This window comes from Pelodiscus sinensis, chromosome 8 (assembly GCF_049634645.1).
Source record: "Pelodiscus sinensis isolate JC-2024 chromosome 8, ASM4963464v1, whole genome shotgun sequence".
Taxonomy (NCBI): domain Eukaryota; kingdom Metazoa; phylum Chordata; order Testudines; family Trionychidae; genus Pelodiscus; species Pelodiscus sinensis.
The window spans coordinates 64,114,529-64,133,750 of NC_134718.1; the positions used below are offsets into that span (position 1 = coordinate 64,114,529).

At 41.9% G+C, this 19,222-nt stretch overlaps 1 protein-coding gene across 4 annotated transcripts in view; it reads left to right on the top strand.

The window, feature by feature from the left end:
- Positions 1-19,222, top strand: part of CCDC186 (coiled-coil domain containing 186) — a 52,254-nt gene that overhangs the window by 12,697 nt on the left and 20,335 nt on the right. For all 4 annotated transcript variants that reach the window (XM_075935442.1, XM_006134968.4, XM_075935443.1 and 1 more), the window contains exons 2-6: positions 7,711-8,404; positions 12,107-12,233; positions 16,001-16,129; positions 17,138-17,350; positions 18,775-18,894. In XM_075935442.1, the coding sequence (XP_075791557.1) occupies positions 7,728-8,404; positions 12,107-12,233; positions 16,001-16,129; positions 17,138-17,350; positions 18,775-18,894 (1,266 nt within the window). In that variant the 5' untranslated portion in view covers positions 7,711-7,727. The remainder of the gene's footprint in view (positions 1-7,710; positions 8,405-12,106; positions 12,234-16,000; positions 16,130-17,137; positions 17,351-18,774; positions 18,895-19,222) is intronic.

Sequence of the window (19,222 nt, forward strand, 5' to 3'; positions counted from 1 at the left end):
AGTAAAACCCCTACTATAGATGCAGGTTAACCTGTGCAGAGCATCTTTGAACAAAATCATACCAATATATTCGGGGGGGGGGGGGGGGGAGTTATACCACTTTAATCGCAAATTGTAAAACAGTACAATTTTTTTTTAACTAAGACCTAAGAGTTTCACATGAAAACGGTGAACCATATACATTACTGACATATCTAGAGTGAATAGAAGATATGGAAGAATAGTAGGGGAATAGCATCTGTTTCCTGAAGAGTAGGATATTACTGTTTCACTTCTAATAAGAGGTGTCTCAATACCTTTACGTCTGCAGAGTTTGAGTGTGTATCATGTTTCAGCGGATTTGTGCTCTGAAATCTGTGTCTGTTGTGTGATGGGCTAATACATTTAACAAGTTGACATTTTGTGACAAAGATTTTAAAATAATCTTTACATTACCATTGCAAGTTAAAGTTGAATCCCTCATAGCTACTACATCATATTATAGTGGTTCTGGAATAATAAACTAATCGGAAGTTTAATTTTGAAAACTCTTTAAAATAAATGCTATCTACATTATCTAGTCTTCAGTGAATTAATTTCCTTAAGCTTCTTATTATTTTTCTTTAGAGACTTGCAAAATATTTCTGAGTTCAGGTCCTAACATTTAATATATGATCACAGATGCTTTCTTCATGTAGTAAGTCAGCATGATACCCATACTGCTATGGGTCAGTCACATGCTTTTACAAGCATATAACTTGCTCTTGTGCTCTTCTTTACAATTTAATTTTTCACTACAAGATAACATTAAAGATCAGTGTAGGACAGACATTATATAAAAACCAAGCCAAATCCTCGGTTTATTAACTTCAGTTTAAGAAATGTAACAGGATGTTTGTACAGTTGGTTGTCCGTTTGTAAGAGTATGGGAGTGAACCTTGGAACTAAAGTTGAATATTTGTCATGGGGTAGATAAGAGTCTAGGGTTGCCAGGTGTCCAGTATTCACCCTGACAGTCCGGTATTTGTGGGCTCTGTCCGGTTTAAAAACAAACAGGAAATACCGGACATGTGAAATGTCGGGTATTTCCCGTTTCCCTTGGACGGAAACCCAGTGGGGACAATTTTTCCCTGCCGCATCTGGCGGGGGAATGAAGAGTGCAGCAGAGTCGTAGTGAAAGGGGGCACTTGCTGGGTGCCACGCTAGGGGAGTGTTGGGCTGGAATGGGAGCAGAGTGCACGCTGCTCTGGCCCACATAACCAGCAGAGACCTGAAAGCTGGCCACGTGATGCCTCCCTCAACACCAGCTGTGGCCAACCCGTGGCTCTTGCCCCCCAAAAGTGCGGCTTGTGAAGCCGTTTCTGTGCGCCCCCCCCAAAAAAACCTCCCACCAGTTCCCCCCCTGACCCGTGGCTTCCCTGTGCTTACTGGGAGGAGCTGTGGGGTTTTAAAAATGGTGACCAAGATGGTAGCCGTTTTAAAGGGGCAGCCTCCTTTAAAAAAAATTTTTTTATTTTATTTTTTGCTCCACAATTCTATTCTGGGGGGCTTTCTTTTTTTTTAACAACTTTGGTTTCCTCCTTTTTATTTTTTCTTCTACAGAATCTTTTCCTGGTATGTTTGGGGGGTTTTTTTTGGGGGGGGGAGGGTCGGGTCGGTATTTTTTGTTAAACTATCTGGCAACCCTAGATAAGTCAGAAATGGATAAACAAATTAAGGGCTTGATTCTTTCTCCTAGTAGGAAGACCAATATGAGCAACTTTGCAGATCAGGTCCTTCTTTTGTTAAATGAGTCCAATAAATATATTAAACTCTTCTAAAAAAAATCCCAAATAGATTTGAGGGCACTTCAATTTTAGCAGAAGCACTGTGAGTCAGTCATATGAAAGCAGAAAAATAGATGTTTTACTTAAGTGTTTTCTAAATTAACAGCTTCAACTTGGAAAGTTGTCAATTTTTTATACGTGCTAAAAGCCATGGTCCTGTAAATGCACAGATGCTTAACTTTAAAGGTAGTGATAGTCTTACTCTTATTAACCATGGAATAAAGGCCATAGTTGCAATACACCAGTAAGATGATTGGAACTTACAGACGTTAGCAAAACACTTCTTTAATTTTTGTGCATTTGACAGCAGCCTGTGTATACTCACCTTCAGTGTTTCCCCATTATATCATCAATTTCTTGCCTGTTGAAAAGACCTTGATTAAAAGGGGAACTCAGATCTTTCAACTTTTTTTTTTTTTTTTTAAATAGGTAGCTTTAAAAAAATTCAGTTCATGCTCAGCCTTAGCTGAGAGCCAGCTGGCTTTTAGCTCAAGGGTAAAGGCTCATGGACTAAGCTCTAGAGTAGGCATGTTAGCTATCGGTTAATTGAATAGTTGATTAAGCATATGAATGCTTAGTGGTTAGTCACTATTCTATAGTCCCTGAGAGTGGGGCCAGCAGCCAGTGCATTCTGGCCCATTCCTGGGGAGCTTCCTGCCACCCTACACTGCTGCCTCTGCTATAGTGGCAAAAGTCCCTGTCCGCAGAGATGCAAGCTCCCTGTGAATAGAGGCTGTGGGGAGGAAGGGCAGGGGAGGCTGCTTTGCGGCAGCAGCCCCTGACTCTCTTTCCCCCCGCCCCCGGTCTCTAATAGAGGCAGCCGTGCCTGGGGGATATTGTGGGAAACTGACTTATAAGCCTGTTCCCCCTCCCCCTTGCTGCCTCTGATACAGAGGCAGCTGGGGGGCGGGGAGGAGAAGGAATGCAAGAAGTCGACTAGATTAACCAATAAGCCTAGGCTTATCAGTTAATTGACTAGTCGACTACTCATTCTTTGTACACACAAGGAATTCAGATATCGTTGTCCTTCTTGCTACCCTTGCTACGTTGCGCCCGCTGGCACATTTTATATTGGAAGATACTTACTTTCCACTGGCATCTGCTGGTAAAGGTTGCACCTCTAAAATCTGGGATTCTTTGGTCCAGCATGACCACAGATGTTCCTGGATCAGAGTGTCCCGGTGAGATGCAGTGGAGTGGAGGACTGGGAGCTGGCGCGTGGCTCAACTGGGCTGCAGAGGGGCCAGCGCATGGCTCAGTTTGCCTGTGGTGGGAGCCAGGAAACCTGGGGCAGCCAGCAGTGGGGAGCCTGAAATGACCTCTCCTGGTCTGGGAAAAATCTCTCATCCCGGACCTGTCAGGTCCTGAGGATGCTGGACCAGGGAGGGTGCAGCCTCTACTAACAAAACAAATCTATCTCTCACCTGCTGCTGAAACTGTATTTTGACTCCTTACAAGCAATAAGGCAGTATTAAAATAAAATGTGAATGGTGCTACCTCCTCCCAAATTAAATTTTAAAGTTTTGGAAATACCATCAGGCCACAGAAGAAAAATATTTGCAAGTCAACATACAAAATAAGTCTGTTTCTAACTCTCACGCTTGGAGAGAGAAGATTGAAATGTGAACCCTAAAATCTTAAACACCAGAAAACAGAATAATGAATTTAAAAATTATTAATCATGATTTTTGAAGGCTGGAGTCATGGTTTTTGACTGGTAGGAATACTGAATTAGTTCTCGCTGTGCTGTTGTGTCAGTGTGAGGATGAGGGGGAGTTTTTACTCCTGGGCAAATCTTATTCGGTTTCTCTCCGGTCCTGTGTCAATTTGGTTATTGTTACCTTATCAGCAGAGCTGTAGTTTTGGAGTGAAAGGCATATGCTTGCCCGTGTTCCAAGTACCTTTATTTATTTATTTTGTAATTACAGTAAACTTCCGATAATCCGGCACCTTTAGGACCCAGGGGGTGCCAGATTATCATATATGCCGGACTATCGGAAGGGGGGGCTATGAGGGGTCTGGGGTGGGGTGGGAGGGGATGCCACTCCAGACCCCTCATAGCCCCCCCCATAGTCTGGCTCTGCCCCAGGCGTCCCCGATTCAGCCACTGCTCGTCAGTTTCAGCAGCGGCTGAATCCTGGACGCCTGGGGCAGAGCAGTTGGGGTGCTGGCGTGTTGGCCCCATAGCAACGCTCCTCGGCACTGTGGAGCCAACCCGGTAGCACCCCAGCTGCTCTGCCCCAGGTGTCCTCAAGTCAGCCGCTGCTGAAACTGACCAGTGGCTGATTCCAGGAAGCCCGGGGCAGGGCAGCTGGGGTGCTGCCGGGTTGGTGCCGCAACCCCGAGGGGCAGCACTACGGGACCAAACTGACAGCACCCCAGCTGCTCTGCCCCCGGCTTCCCCGATTCAGCTGCTGGTCAGTTTCAGCAGCGGCTGAATCGGGGAAGTGGGACGCAGAGCAGCTCCAATTGTCCAGCAGCCAGAGCACTTCCAGGTTCCTGATGGTGCCGGAGCATCAGGAGTGCCGGAGCATTGGATGCCGGACTAATGGAGTTTTACTGTAGTATGTGAAACTCTCATCTGGTCTTCTTCCATCAAGTATGGTTGAACTGTACCTATACAATGTTTTGGGTTTTTTTTACCCCCCACTGTGCACCCCCTTTGTAAACCACAATGTGCATCCCCATGATGCCTATCCCCGAACTGGAGCATTCTGGGGAAATAAGGGCTGCAGCAAATTAGGGATGTGAAAGTGTAACCATATACATGGTTAACTAATGATCCTGAGCTTAAAAGCCATCTCTCCATATGGTAAAAGGCTGCCCCTCCCCCACATGTAAAAGTTTAACTGATGAAAATTTCAGTGGTTACATGTTTACTTAAACACATTTTAAATACCTACAGCATATGTCCGGTAGCATCTGAACAGAGGCAAAAGTGCTAGGAGAATATGCATGAAAAGCCAAATGTTGCCACAGTGCGTTGTGGAATGTCCTACCCTGTAGACGAGAGCTGTGAGAAAAGAAAACTAATCAAACTAGTGGCACAGGTATGCTTAGAAAGTTCTGCAGAAACATCAAGCGTCATGGTACAGGACGTAGGTATCGGGCAAAGTCAAAACATGGTTAGCTGTCATGGTGACTAATAGACGCCAACTAGAAATTAACCATGCCACTTTTTGTACAATATATAAATGAATACCACCTCCATAGTGGTTAATAAAATATTTTATCTTGTCATAAGTTTGAGTCAGTGTTCTGGTTTTGTATAACCACACTGACAACTACATTAGGACATACTAGTCAGTATCATAGATATTAGCCAAAATGTCATGTTTGATTTAAGAAAACAAGTTGAAACTGCTACTGCTAGGCTACGTTTCATTGAAATTTTGTAAGCTGCATCATTACTAACACACTTTAATTGGCAACATGGTGAATATTTCTTACATTAATTTGTAAGACCTATAGCAAGCAATTGCTTGAATTATTAAATTCAGCTGTATGAATATTCACATTTGCTGACTTCGTCTATTCATTTGCAAAGGCTATTATGTGAATATCAAAACAGGGCGGCAATCGACACTTAAACGTACACATTAGATGGATGTTTCTGTTATGAAATTCAGTAATGAATGCTGAAAATTGTTGGTATTTGTTTGTTTAAATGTTAGCAATGGAAACGGGGAAAAAATTAGTTATCACTTCCTGTTGAGATGAATTTCAGCCTCTCCCTGCCAATTCAGTCTGGTTTTAAACATAAAAGGATAGCATTTGAAACCTGAAGAATCAATATGGACTTCACTATGAAGAAAGCTAGAAACATTCTTTTCTTTTAGTAAGTTATGTTTTGGGTAAGGATGTAAAATCCTGGTTAATCAGTTAAATGGTTAAAGAACGCCAGTGTCCCATCAGTCTACCAAAAGTACATTCAGTTGTCATTCTGCACTTGCTGAGACGGTCCTTGAATCTTTTCTTGGTGCTTCAGGAATGCTTAGATCAGAAATAAGATAGTGTTCCTCCTATGTGTATGCTGTGGATAATTAGAGGAATATAGTTTCAAGTATCTGTCCCTTTTATAACCTGATGGCTTAAGAAAATTTGTGGTATTTCTATCCATACAATGTCTATAGTAAATGCACTGGCTTCAGTCTGGTGGGTAAATGAAGGCTTTGGCCTCCAACAGACTAGACTGATCACTTGTCACCAGCACTAGTTGTTATATTAATTCTTTTTTAAATACATACTAATTGCACTTAGTCTGTGCCATCCAGCAGTTTTGCACACACAATCTCTTCTCTTCAGCAGCAACAGCGCATTGAATCTTGTGTTGAAAATTACAGGACTAAAGGGTTGTGTCTCTCAAAGGATCTGAAAAATGAGTTGTCCTTTAGGAAAGCAACTGATTGCCCTGTCTTCAGTAGATTTTCTCCTGAGTGTTCTGTTCTTGTAACTTGCTATTCTCCACATGCTTCCCCATCCATATTGCTCAGGCATCTGATGTCCTCTCTGGTATGCTCCTCCTCCAATATATTCTCTGCTTCATTCCCTGGTCCCCTGTATGTTTTCCTCTTGTTGATGGTTGGCAGCTCCCACGCAGCTGCTGACTTCCAGCCCTGCATAGAGATGTAAGTGACTGACTAGTCGATGATCCGATAAGCAAGAGGGGAAGGGAGCTTGCTGAGGAAGCCAGCTTAAAAGCTGGCTCCCCTCAGCACCATCTCTGCAGGGGAGGCAGAGGCATAGTGGGGGACCGACTTGCGCCCAGTCCCAGATGCCACTCCTCTGCTTTTTAAATGTATTAAGAGCCAGTACAATCATGGATGGCTGGTGACCTGGCCATTGGGAAAGGCTAGCTCCCTGCCTCTCCCCTTATACCTGAGGCTCCCCGTCTCCTTCTTTTCCCCCTTGCCAAAGGAATCCAGAACAGCATCCCCTGGCACCCAAACTGGGTGATGTACCCACGGCGCCTCCAGCTCTGATGGCCCCAGTTGCCCCAAATCCCTGGGGGCAGTAGGTCGGCCAGCCTGGGCCAGAGCAAAGAGCCTCACCTGGGGATGGAGCATGAGTGGGGCCTCGGTAGGCTCCTCTAGTCTGTGATATTTGCCACCCCGGGCACAAGCAAAGAACTGATCAGTCAGCACTTGGGGATGAGAAATTAGTGTATCTGTGTGCACTGTCTGACAGGGAAGGGGGAAAATCCTGTGGATCCTCTGAAGGATTGTTACAGATGGCTGGTGGTTTACAGTCTGTAGCAGGGAAACCCAGTACTCTAATGAATCATCGTTGTGAGTCTTTATATCACCTTCATTGGCAAGCTTAAAATGAAACCTTTGCAGTATTTACTCTTTGGAAGTGTTGCTTTTGCTATTTTTATCTGAAAGTAGAAGATAGTGCTTGGTTATTGTGTTTCTTAAAAAGCAAAAGAACATTTGCCACCTCTACAGTTTCCTCTCTTCAGACTAAAAGAGTTATTGAAAGGGAGTAAAAAAAATTCATTATATAAAACCAATTATATTTCAGAGTTTTAGTTCCTTGGCCCTCCCTTCCCTTCAGAAGAGTCTGATTTTACAAAAAAATCTAGCAATAGAATCTATTCAGAAAGTCCTTATTACACAGACTGTACCAAGAAACTTATTTCCACAATACAGCAATCATCACAGGAGGCTTTTCTAGAAGAAATAGAATCAGATTTATTTTTTAAATAAGAAACTATAATTGTTGAAACAGTGATTGTTAAAATATTTAGCAGACAAAAAGATTGGCTAGTGGTTGGGAATGTAAAACCAAATTATTCCCCTCCTCCAGTGGCTTAACTTCCAGCCAAGTCTTTTCATTTTACTCTCTTCCCCCTTTTAAATCTTGCCTTTTTTAATGTAATATATTGTTCAAATTCTCTTTCTAGATTCATAAAAGGGAAGGATGGAAGTGTGTTTATCAGAAATGCAGCAGAGCATATTGGAGCCAGTTAATCCATCAAAGGAAGAAAGTACACCTGCCAGCACAAGCAAGACCTCTGAAGGGAAGGACTGCTCAGATGTTGGCTATACTGGAGAAGAGGATTCCAGCTTGGAAAGGGCACCGAAATTGTTGGCATCAAACCATAATGGAGCAGCTATTGACATAAGAGGGGATGGACTCGTAACTGAAGCACAGGAGCGACAGCTTTTACCTAATTATAGTGGAGCCGGAGACTGCTGTGCTAATAGGTGTTCTGAAAGACAAATAAAAGACTGTGTGAATGCAGAACACTTGCCTGGTGGAGGTTTTGAACAACAGGTTTCAAAAAATGGCACAGAACAATCCCTAATGGAAATACTGCAGGAGCTAAGGGAAGAGTCTGATTTTACAAAAAAATCTAGCAATAGAATCTATTCAGAAAGCCCTTATGACACAGACTGTACCAAGAAACTTATTTCCACAATACAGCAATCATCACAGGAGGCTTTTCTAGAAGAAATAGAATCTGAACTGTTATCTACAGACTTTACAAAAGAGCACAAGATCCCAAATGGGATGAGGAAAGGTGATCATGCCTTAGCGACATTTGAAAAATGCATGCAAGACAGATACTTCCAACAGGAGCAAACTATAAAGAAGTGAGTAAATTAACCTTTACACAAATAAGGATACTCTTACACATTGTGTATTATGGAGTTACAATCTCATGTTGTGCAATATATGTAGTCTTAGCTGTTAATCCTTGTCATGATTTTGATTTATATTAATTAGCTCTTTAAGGATGTTGTATAAAAGTGTGTGTGTTTTTTTTTTTAAACAAACTCTATAAACAGTCTAAATGTAATTTACAAATGCATACAGTTGGTATAGGTAGACCTCTAACTTCTTGTTAAATGTGGCAGGAATTGAACAGAAATTTGCTAATCCTTAATCTGAAATTCATGGTCAGTTAACCTGTCATTAGCTAGAATTTCTTGTTAACTCCATCACAGTACTGGTGACATGAATCCTTTCTCAAATATGAGAAATTAACCATCATTTTATTTAATATCATGTTTATATCGCCTCCTGTAGAATATCCTCAGCAGTCCCATTTGTTAAACCAATTATGATTGTTAACTTAAACTGGTAGAGGACACTTCAAGTTTGAGAGAGCCAGGTTTGAATTTTAAAAAGAAGGCATGAAAAAGAAAATCGTTAATTCAGTTCTCAGAAAAGTATGAATTAAGGGCTATTATTTTTATGCATAGACAGTCAATTATCCAATAACATCTGGTAACATAGTAAAAAGTTACAGGAAAGCTTTTGAAATTAATAATTTACTGCGTGTATGTATACAAAGTTTGCTGTAAGAAACTTTTGTACTAAAATTGCTAAATTCCTTTTACTGTATGAAAATTGTTCAACTCTCTCTCAACTCATTGCTTGAATTCTTAGTTCTCCTTTTGACTTTCATATTGCTTTCCCTGTATAACATGAGAGGGATTTGACCATTTTAAATGCCTAATCATTCACTTTGTACACTCCTGCTGACAGGCCGGAAGTGAGAGTGGCTTTTATTTATATATCTCTATTTTTAGTGTTAGCTTCTTGTGGGAGGAACTATGACTCCACAGTAACAGATGACCATTTACAAATTATTCAAAGCATGGGATTTGGGAGAGAGCTGCCGTAATTTTGGTAATCTTGCTACCAGACAGACTAAATGGAAATAGCCTGTGACTTTTAGTCTGGCACGTGTACATTATGCTCTAAGCAACTGCAAAGAATTTGGGAGTGTTTTGGGGAGTGGGAGTTAGAGGCAGTGAGTCTATTGATGACGACTGTAACTCCTGAGTACTGTGTACAAACAAGTTAGCTGGGTTTTACCTGTTTGTTTACTGTGCACTTCATTTATAAATATTTTATTGTAGCAGCTTAAAGAGATGCAGACAAACCAGTACTGCTTCTTATCTGCTCTGTACCCTTTCTGAAACAGTGAGCCCTGCACCTCCCTTAAGTTCCTGGGAGCTAGCTAACCTGTTTAGGTGCTTCTGGATATCCCTTTTGGCTCCTGTCTGGCCTTTGGACACCTGAATGCCTTTGTAAATCAGGCCCTTGGGCACTTTTGAAAACATTACCCCTGATTTTTTTTTAAGTATAACTTTTCCTTATTGCTCCTGGAATGTTGCCATATGTAGCCATAATCATCAATAAAAATGTTATCATTTTGGCTGCAGCTTTGATTCGGCCTTCAAACTGCCATGCTGTAAAACAGCGGCTATCAACTAAGGATATTAAAAATCGTATATGTGTAACCATGCATGTTTTTTGCTCCCTGCGAGCACTGGCTCCCATCTGCTTCTTCCCCTGCTGCCTCTGCTAGAGAGGCAGCAGTGTAGGGGGCAGATGGCTCCATGGGAGCCAGTATGCACAGGGAGCTGGCTTGAAAGCTGGCTTCCCATGTGTACTGGCTCCTGCCTACCCCACCCCTGCGCTGCTGCCTCTGTCAGTCAGCAGCATGAGGGGGGCACGTAGCTCTGTGGGAGCTGGTGCTTTTAAGATGGCTCCCCTGAACATCGCTCCAGCCTGCCCTCCTTCTCCCCCGCACTACTACCTCTGTGGGAGGAAGGGTAGGGGCGGGCAGCTTCACAGGATTCTCTGGTCCTGCAACGTCTGTGCCAGACTATGGATGTTGCCAGACCAGAGAATCCCGGTTAAGAGAGTAATTATTAAATAATGCCATTGGAATGTAAATATTGTGCTTTCAGTACACATTGCCATGTATAGTATTTAGATCAGTATAAACAAGTCATTGTGTGAATTTTTAGTTTTGTACTAATTTTGCTAGTTCTTCATATACAGGCAGTCCCCGGGTTACGTACAAGATGGGGACTGTAGGTTTGTTCTTAAGTTGAATCTGTATGTAAGTCGGAACTTGCGTCAGCCGCTGCTGAAACTGATCAGTTTCAACCGCAGCTGAATCTGGATGCCAGTTCTGACTTACATACAGATTCAACTTAAGAAACCCAGGCGTCCCCAAGTCAGCTGCTGCTGAAACTGATCAGCGGCTGATTCCAGGAAGCCTGGGGCAGAGCAACTCTGCCTCTGGCTTCCTGTAGTCAGCCGCTGGTCAGTTTCAGCAGTGGCTGACTTGGGGACGCCTGGGGCAGAGCAGCTGGGGTGTTGCTGGGTTGCTCCAGTAGCGCGGCTCCTCGGCGCTACTGGAGCAACCCAGCAGCACCCCAGCTGCTCTGCCCCAGGCGTCCTGATTCAGCCGCTGCTGAAACTGACCAGCAGGGGCTGAATCAGGACGCCTGGGGTAGAGCAGCTGGGGTGCTGCAGGGTTGGTCCGGAGCGGCGCTGCAAGACCAACCTGGCAGCCCCCAGCTGTTCTACCCCAGGGGTAGGCAAGAAAAGCCTGGTCTGCTTGGGGGGGGGGGGGCACTAGCTGCACCCCCCTCCCCAGCGGACCAGGGAGACGGGGGTGGTGGGACCGCCCAAGTCCTCCACGGCTTTGCTCCGTCTCCCTGGTCTGCTGACCTGGGAGACGCGGAGCAAAGCCGCAGAGCACACGGGTAGCGGGACAGTCCAGGCGCGCCGCGGCTGTCCCGCTGCGGGCGTGCTCCAAGGCTTTGCTCCCCATCACCCTGCAGACCAGGGAGACGGGGAGCAGCTTTTCTCACCCTAGAGGACGGGGGCGGCGGACCGTGGCGCATCTGGGCGTCCTGCCGCTCCCGTCCTCCGGGGCGAGAAAAGCCCCGTTCATAACTGCGGATCCGACCTTAGTCGGATACGCGTAACTCGGGGACTGCCTGTATAGTCTGTTGTAAAACTAGGCAGATATCTACATGAGTTGATGTACCTCTTGGATGACTTCTAATTACTCTCAGGGATATATCTACCTCTGGTTGAGAACTGTTGTAAAGGAACAAATTGTTTTAAAATTTTTGAACTACCTATGAGTAGGAAGAGAGAAGATAATTTTGTGGTTAAGGGACCTGACTGGGTTCAATTTCTAGCTGAGTTGCAGGCTTCCTCTGTGACTGTAGGTAAGGCAGATCAGTCTGCACAACCATAAAACGAAGATAATATCAGTATGTTTACATCCATTGTTGTGACTCTACACTTACGTGATGAAAGTACTCTGATGCCATGGTGAGAGAGAGACCATGCAAATAATCACTTACGTTGGTGCCAGCTAGATTGTTAGTGTAGCTAAGTGCAAGGCTTCTACAGAAATGCAGACAGCCAAATAAGGGTGTGCAACAAAGCTGTTCTGGGTTAAAAATTCTTTGGATCACTTTTCCATATCTTCCACACAGACAGCAAAGCAAAACAATTTCATTTTATCTTTACAGATTGATTAAAGAAAACAAAAAACATCAGGAACTTATTTTAGATATTTGTTCAGAAAAGGACAAGTTAAAAGATGAATTGAAAAAACGAACAGAAACGGAAAAGCAGCATCTCAACATTATTAAACAGGTACAGATAAGAAAAGTGCATTGTATGTGTGAGCAGAAAAGGAAACACGCTCCCAAGGCATTTGTTGACATTTTCGTCCATCCCAAATGCCTTGTTAGTTTATTGAAAGCACTTACTGCTGTCTTTGGTTTAATACAGTTACTGGGTTCAAACCACTGAAATGTTAAGCATCTGGAAGTCTCCTGAAGTCAGTGGGAGTTGCAGATGCTCCCCATCTCTTGGTATTGGGGTCCATGGGCCCAATCTGTGAATGCCATCAGATCTCATATGAAGGTCACAGGATGTTAAAAGCACTTAGTACTCCACATAGTTGCCCCCCCCCGCCCCCATTTAAAGGTGTTGTGCACTAAAAGGTAGCACCAGAATTCATACTCAAAGGCCAGGTCTACACTGCAGGGGGAAGGTCAGCTTAAGGTACGCAACTCCAGCTACTTAAATAATGTAGCTGGAGTCGTCATACTTTGGGCCAAGTTTGGGGTTATCTCCATAATGGGAAGTTGATGGGAGAAATGCTTCTGTTGCCTTCCCTTATTCCTTGCAACAGCAAGGAGTACTGTGGCTACCTTCAGTGTTTGGTTTAGTGGGTCTCTACTAGACCCGCTAAATCAAACCCCGGAAGATTGATTGCCAGAGTGTTGATCCTCCAGTAAGTAGAAACATGGCTAAAGTGAAAAACATACATAACCTTGGTATGCACTGTAATACTGCATATATCTGAAAACTAATGGGGTGCGTCTAGAGTGGCAAGATTTTGCACAAAAACTTGCCAGCTGTCTACACTGGCCGCTTGAATTTGTGCAAGATCACTGACGTTCTAATGTAAGAATACTTTGACGCTCCCACTCAGGGATAAGCTCTCTTGCGCAAGAATACTTGTGCAAGAGGGCCAGTGTAGACAGGCATCTTAATTTTTTGCGCAAAAAAGTCCAATGGCTAAAATGGCCATCAGAACTTTCTTGCGCAAAAGCGCGTCTATACTGGGCATGAATGCTTTTGCGCAAAAGCACTTTTTGCGCAAAAGCATCCATGCCAATCTAGACACTCTTTTGCAGAAATACTTTTAATGGGAAAACTTTTCCGTTAAAAGTATTTCCGCAAAATCATGCCAGTCTAGATGCACCCTTACTGTTTGGGCCTGCCAGTTTTCTATAGAACACGTGTGTGAGAGAGACCACCTTTAAGGATTATTTGTTAGTTTAAAAATTGTAGTATATATACAAATTTCCAGCTAAAGGTATCCTATATATAAACTCAGCTTGACAGCTAAAATTATAATTGAATCTGAGAATTCTGCAGCTGTTGACCTCTTAAAACATTGTTGAAATTGGTGACATTAGAAGAATCTTAACATATTAAAAAGTTGTACTCCCTTTTGGAACTAGGTATTGTGTGTAGATTTACAGGAAGAATTTTCTACAGATGTCTCCTTGAATAGCTTACAGATATTCAGAAACAATCTAAACAGTAGTCTGTCCTCTTTCCTTTTTGTTAGTGAAAAACAAAAGTTGAGAGATTTTAATTCATAAAAGGGAGAAATCTCTGATGATATTGTATATAAATATACTCTAAAGTAGATACCGCAAGAGAATGCTAATAATTTATATGGGGTATGTATAACTAATTACAAGAACAAATAATGCATGGTATTTCAAGTTTCTGTGTATGACATTGACATTTTCAAGATAATAGTTACTGAGAACAGTCACAAATGGTTATTAGGCGTGCATTTATAACTTTTTTTTTTAAACTGGGGTGAAATAGTGTCCAAACTAATTTTTATATATTAAAATCAATGTTGATGTTTCAGAAAGGTTATAAATTTACTTATTAATTTCTATGCCACACAGATTAGTAGGATGGACACCCCTCTCCCCTCCCCCCAAACTATGTTTCTATGTATCTCAAAGCGTTTTTGAAAGTCCATCACTTGGACCAAAGTCGAATTAACATTTTAAAAAGCATTGCAAGTTAAATGGAAACAAATTTCTGCATAAACCAACAAATGCAGCTCACTCTGTGCCTCTTGTTCTAGTCCCCATTGTCACACAGTGATTGCATATGGAACTTAGGTTTGCTGTGTGAGACTTCATACCTTATGCGCTGTAATGGAAAGTGCTAATTACAAGTGGGACTTTCTGGTACTACTGTCAATTCCATTTTGTCAGCTGAGTCAGATCTTTAACGCTTTTAATATTGCACACTTGGGACGATTCCAGAATATATTACTTTAATGTAGGGATGTTGAAAAGCATGTAATTGGCTAATCATGTAACCACTGAAAACTTCAAGAGTTACTTGGTTACCTGTGGGGTGGCAGCCAGCTCCCCAGGAGCTTTTAAGTGGGCTCTATCCCACGCTGCTACCTCTGCAGCAGAGGCAGCAGCACGGAGTAGCAACTGGCTCCCTGGGAGTGGGGTGGCAGGTGGGAGTCGACGTGTGCCAGGAATTGGCTTTCAAGCTGGGAGCTGAATAGGGAGCCACGTGTTACCCTGGGGTAGTTGAAGCAAAATGCAGGACAATGTAGCACTTTAAAGACTAACAAGATGGTTTATTAGGTGATGAGCTTTCGTGGGCCAGACCCACTTCCTCAGATCAAATAGTGGAAGAAAGTAGTCACAACCATATATACCAAAGGATACAATTAAAAAAAAAAGTGTTACCGTTTGAGTTAGCCAATAAGCATGAGCTTATCGGTATCCTTTTAAATGGCTACACTCCTATATCATTACTTTAAAGAAGTTATTCAAGTAGTTCTTTTGTATTGCTTCTTGAAAGGGAACTTGGCAGCAACTATATGAGTTTCAGTAACAGATTTAGGCTTGTTTTGTTTTTTCTAAAGAAATGTATGTCTAGGATGTTCTTAGGTAAGTGTTTGGTTAGCTTGTCTGACGTTCGACGGAGTATGATCATCCAGCTGTGCGTGCGTGTGGTTGTTCTCATGCTCACAGCATTAGAGGGCAGGACCAAGTCTTTGATATGGCGACAAAACAGTTTTGTCTGACTCTTGCCTTTTGGACATGGATATCTTTCTAAATAACTATGTAAAAATATAGACTCTAATGCCAAGCTCTCAATTTTTATTCTGTCCTTTTTCACTGAAACGTTACAAATGCTTCCCTTGCTTTAAGTGGGGCGGCCAAATTTACTTGCCCTCCTAGCCTCTTGTGACAGTCTTCGGCAATTTGAGAGCTGCGGCACATGTGCCAGGACTTGGGGCTTCAGCCCCATCCCTGTTGAAACCCAAGCCCCAACAGACATGCCCTGCAGGGCTGAAGACCCAAGACTCCACCTCACTCCACTGGGTAGACACCCCTACCCCACTGTAAGGAAGAGGTTCCAAGCTCTACTCTTTGCAGTTTGGTAGGTGGCGAATAGGAGTGGGGTGCGACAGGGCATGGAGGGATCCACGAACAGCACTTTATTTGTGAAAGAGGTGTGTGTGGCTTACTAACCATCCCTGATTATAAGAATCTTAAAATATAATGCATTTGTCTTTTTATCCTTTCACACAATAAGTTATTCAAGTCCAAAAGTTTTGCTTAGTATGGGGCAATCAGCACTTGATAGATGATCTCCATTCCTTTCATCTTTAGTATTGTAATTAAAATGCTGGGCTGTTACTAGTGGTTGTTGCAGTTTGACTAAAGTTTGACATGTGCGGTATATATTTTAAAAATACTGTGACATCTAATTTATAAGAAATGTTTGTAAAAATGTATGGAATCTTTTACTCTCTTCTCTCTAATTATCTATTGTTTGTTTTACAGTTAGAATCAAGAATAGAAGAGTTCAAAAAAGAAGTTAAAACTGCTAAAGACAAACTTGTAAACCAAGATGCTGCAGCCAAAAATACTATACAGCAATTGCATAAAGAAATGGCATTTCGTATGGACCAGGTAATTTTGAATTCCTTTGAAGTTGTTGTAATAATTGAATCTTTCATTAAAGAATTTGCTTGCTATAGGAGAGTTGCAAGCAGGTGCGTTGAAAATTGATACACCAAGGCTTCCAAAATCTTTTTAATCAATAAGATTTAATTATGCATACAATTTGATGGCTAGTGAACTTTCAAGTATTTGTAACCTTTTGTAGAGGTACTAATACTCACATATGTTCTTTCTGAGTCACTTTCATTTGTGTAATTTTATGAAAAATAAGCAGCTCTGGAACAGTTGGTTCCCTGTAAATTTTTATTTGCTCAACATTTACATTGGTTTTGAATGGAGGAAGAAGTCAGCAGTTATGCACACTTACCAGTGAAATCTGATCTTTTCAAGCACAATTAAAATGGTACAAAGAAATAATATATTTACTTCATTTATGCTGCTGGAAGAACATCTGTTTTTTCTTTTAAGATTTTGCTAAGACAAGGGCTTTCTCTGGGCTACAAGAATTTTAGAACCTAATTTTTGTTTCCATTTTCTTAAGGAAACAATATTAGTAATATCTTGACCACAGAGTCTCTATGTGAGAAGTGATATACATCTGAAAAGTGATTGTTAAATTATATAGTGGAGGGAAATGATAGAGGATTGGAACTGAACATCTGCAAAATATTTTTCTACTCTAGGAATTAACAACTATATATTCTCCATTTAGTAGTCATCAAGTACATGCCAATTACCAACTCACTCATTATGCAGCTTAAATAAAATATTTAGCTTTTAGCTTGCAAATACTTAAACACATACCTGTAATAGTAAGAACTCTGATAGTCCCACTGATTTAAATGGGACTGGTCATGGTAGTAATGTTAAGCCAATGCATAACTTGCTCACAGAATTGGGGCCTTTAAGACTTCAGTTATGTTTTAATTACTGTGTTAGAATATCGTATCCATTGTTTGTGTATAAAAACTATCAGTAGTGAAATGTAAACTTATGACTGAATTTAAATGTTTAAAGGCAAACAAGAAATGTGAAGAGGCACGGCAAGAAAAGGAAACTATGGTAATGAAATATGTTCGAGGAGAAAAGGAGTCTCTAGATCTCCGAAAGGAAAAGGAGTTACTGGAAAGACGACTAAGAGATGCAAATAAAGAAATTGAAAAGCATGTGAATAAAATCAAACAACTTTCTCAGGAAAAAGGAAGATTGCATCAGCTCTATGAAACCAAGGTACTTTTAAAGCATGGGTTCCCAAACTGGGGGGCATGAAGACATTCCAGGGGAGCGGGGGCACGTGAGGCGACCCAGTCTCTTCTCTCCCCGCCCCCCCAGCCCCCCAAGTTTTGCTGCTATTTTTGTTTTTTGGCCCGTCAGTTCCTTTTTTGTTCAACAAGTCTTGCTGCTGTTGGGGGCGGGGGCATGAGGGTTTCTCAAAAATCAAAAAGTGGGCGTGATGCCAAAAAGTTTGGGAACCACTGTTTTAAAGAAATGATTAAAAAACCCTATTTAAATCAGGAAAGCACTTGTCTGTCATAATTATTGAATGGTAGGTATCTTATTAAATTCCCTTTTACTTGGTGGCTGTGAAGGACTCATTTTATGTCAATATATTCCTTTCGGGGGGGGGGGGGAGGGAAATGAGGTCCTATTTTCATCTTCCTGCATTCCCTGTGTTGTTCTGAACTGAGGTTTGTAGAGTGCTAACAGCACATCTTTTTATTTTTGTGAGCCACTGTACTATAGATAATCACTTTTTATAAGAAGTGAAGATGTATAGAGACATTTAAACAACTTACAATTTTTTTAATACAGTAAAACTCCAGTTGTCCGGCATCCAGTGGTCCGGCACTCCTGATAGTCTGGCACCACCTGGAACCCGGAAGTGCTCCAGGCAGCCGGACAATTGGCACTGCTCTGGGGCAGAGCAGCTGGGGCTGCCGGGTTGGTCCCACAATGCTGCCCCTCCAATCTTCCCCACCCCACCCCAAACCTCTCATAGCCTCCCTTTCCGATAGTCTGGCATATCTCATAATCTGGCACCCCCTGGGTCCTAAAGGTGCCGGATTATCGGAAGTTTACTGTAACTGTCCATTTGATCAGATATCCAGTTACACAATGCTTCTGTCTGACAACCCACAAAGGTTAGTAAAATTCATGTTTTTTGCTATATCCTCCTACAATTTGACTCCTCTCCTCCCCCAAGTGCATCTTTCCCTTAAGCCTGCAGAAAGAACCATAGGCTTTGTCACTTGTCCAGAAGGTCTGTACATCTAGTCTCTCATGAATTTCTGTAACTCCATTCAAGAGACCCCCATGGAAAAAAGTCTGCTAGAAATTCCTAGTGGAATTAGTCAAGATTGCTTCAGTTAGAACTCTTTTTTTTTTTTTTTTTTATCGCAAATGTAGCAGTACTGCATATGGACAGAGAGTAGTTCTCATTGGCAGTCCAGACCTAGATAATTAAGGCACTAAGACCCAATCCTATAAACGTTTAATATGGTTAACAGTATGCAAATGTTTACAAGTTTGGGGCCTTAAAAATGAAAATCTGTACTTGTCACTCGTGTGAGTCTGAGTCTCTAGCTGCATAAAAATCTGCATTTAAAATTGATAAAATATGATCTGTGGCTGTTTCTGTGTGTTTTTTTTTTTAGGAGGGTGAAGCCACTAGATTTAACAGAGAAATAGAAAAATTGAAAGAAGAAATTAATTCTCATGTCATCAAAGTAAAATGGGCCCAAAACAAATTGAAAACCGAAATGGATTCACACAAGGTTAGTAAAGCAATATTATGAAGTAAGATCGTAACAAGCACGTGTAGTTACTACGCTGTTTTCTTACTTTGGGGCATTAAAATAGTTTAAAAATAGTTTGTTTACTTTTAACATGGCAATCTATACGTAGATTTTTGGAATAGCACTTTATAGATAGTGAAGTGGAAAAGTGAGCGGGTGACCGAGTATATCAGTAGCTTCAGGAGGTAGCCGAGTTAGTCTGTTACAGAAAAAAAATAACAAATGGTCTGGTAGCACTTTATAGACTAACAAAACATGTAGATGGTATCATGAGCTTTTGTGGGCACAGCCCACTTCTTCAGGTGAC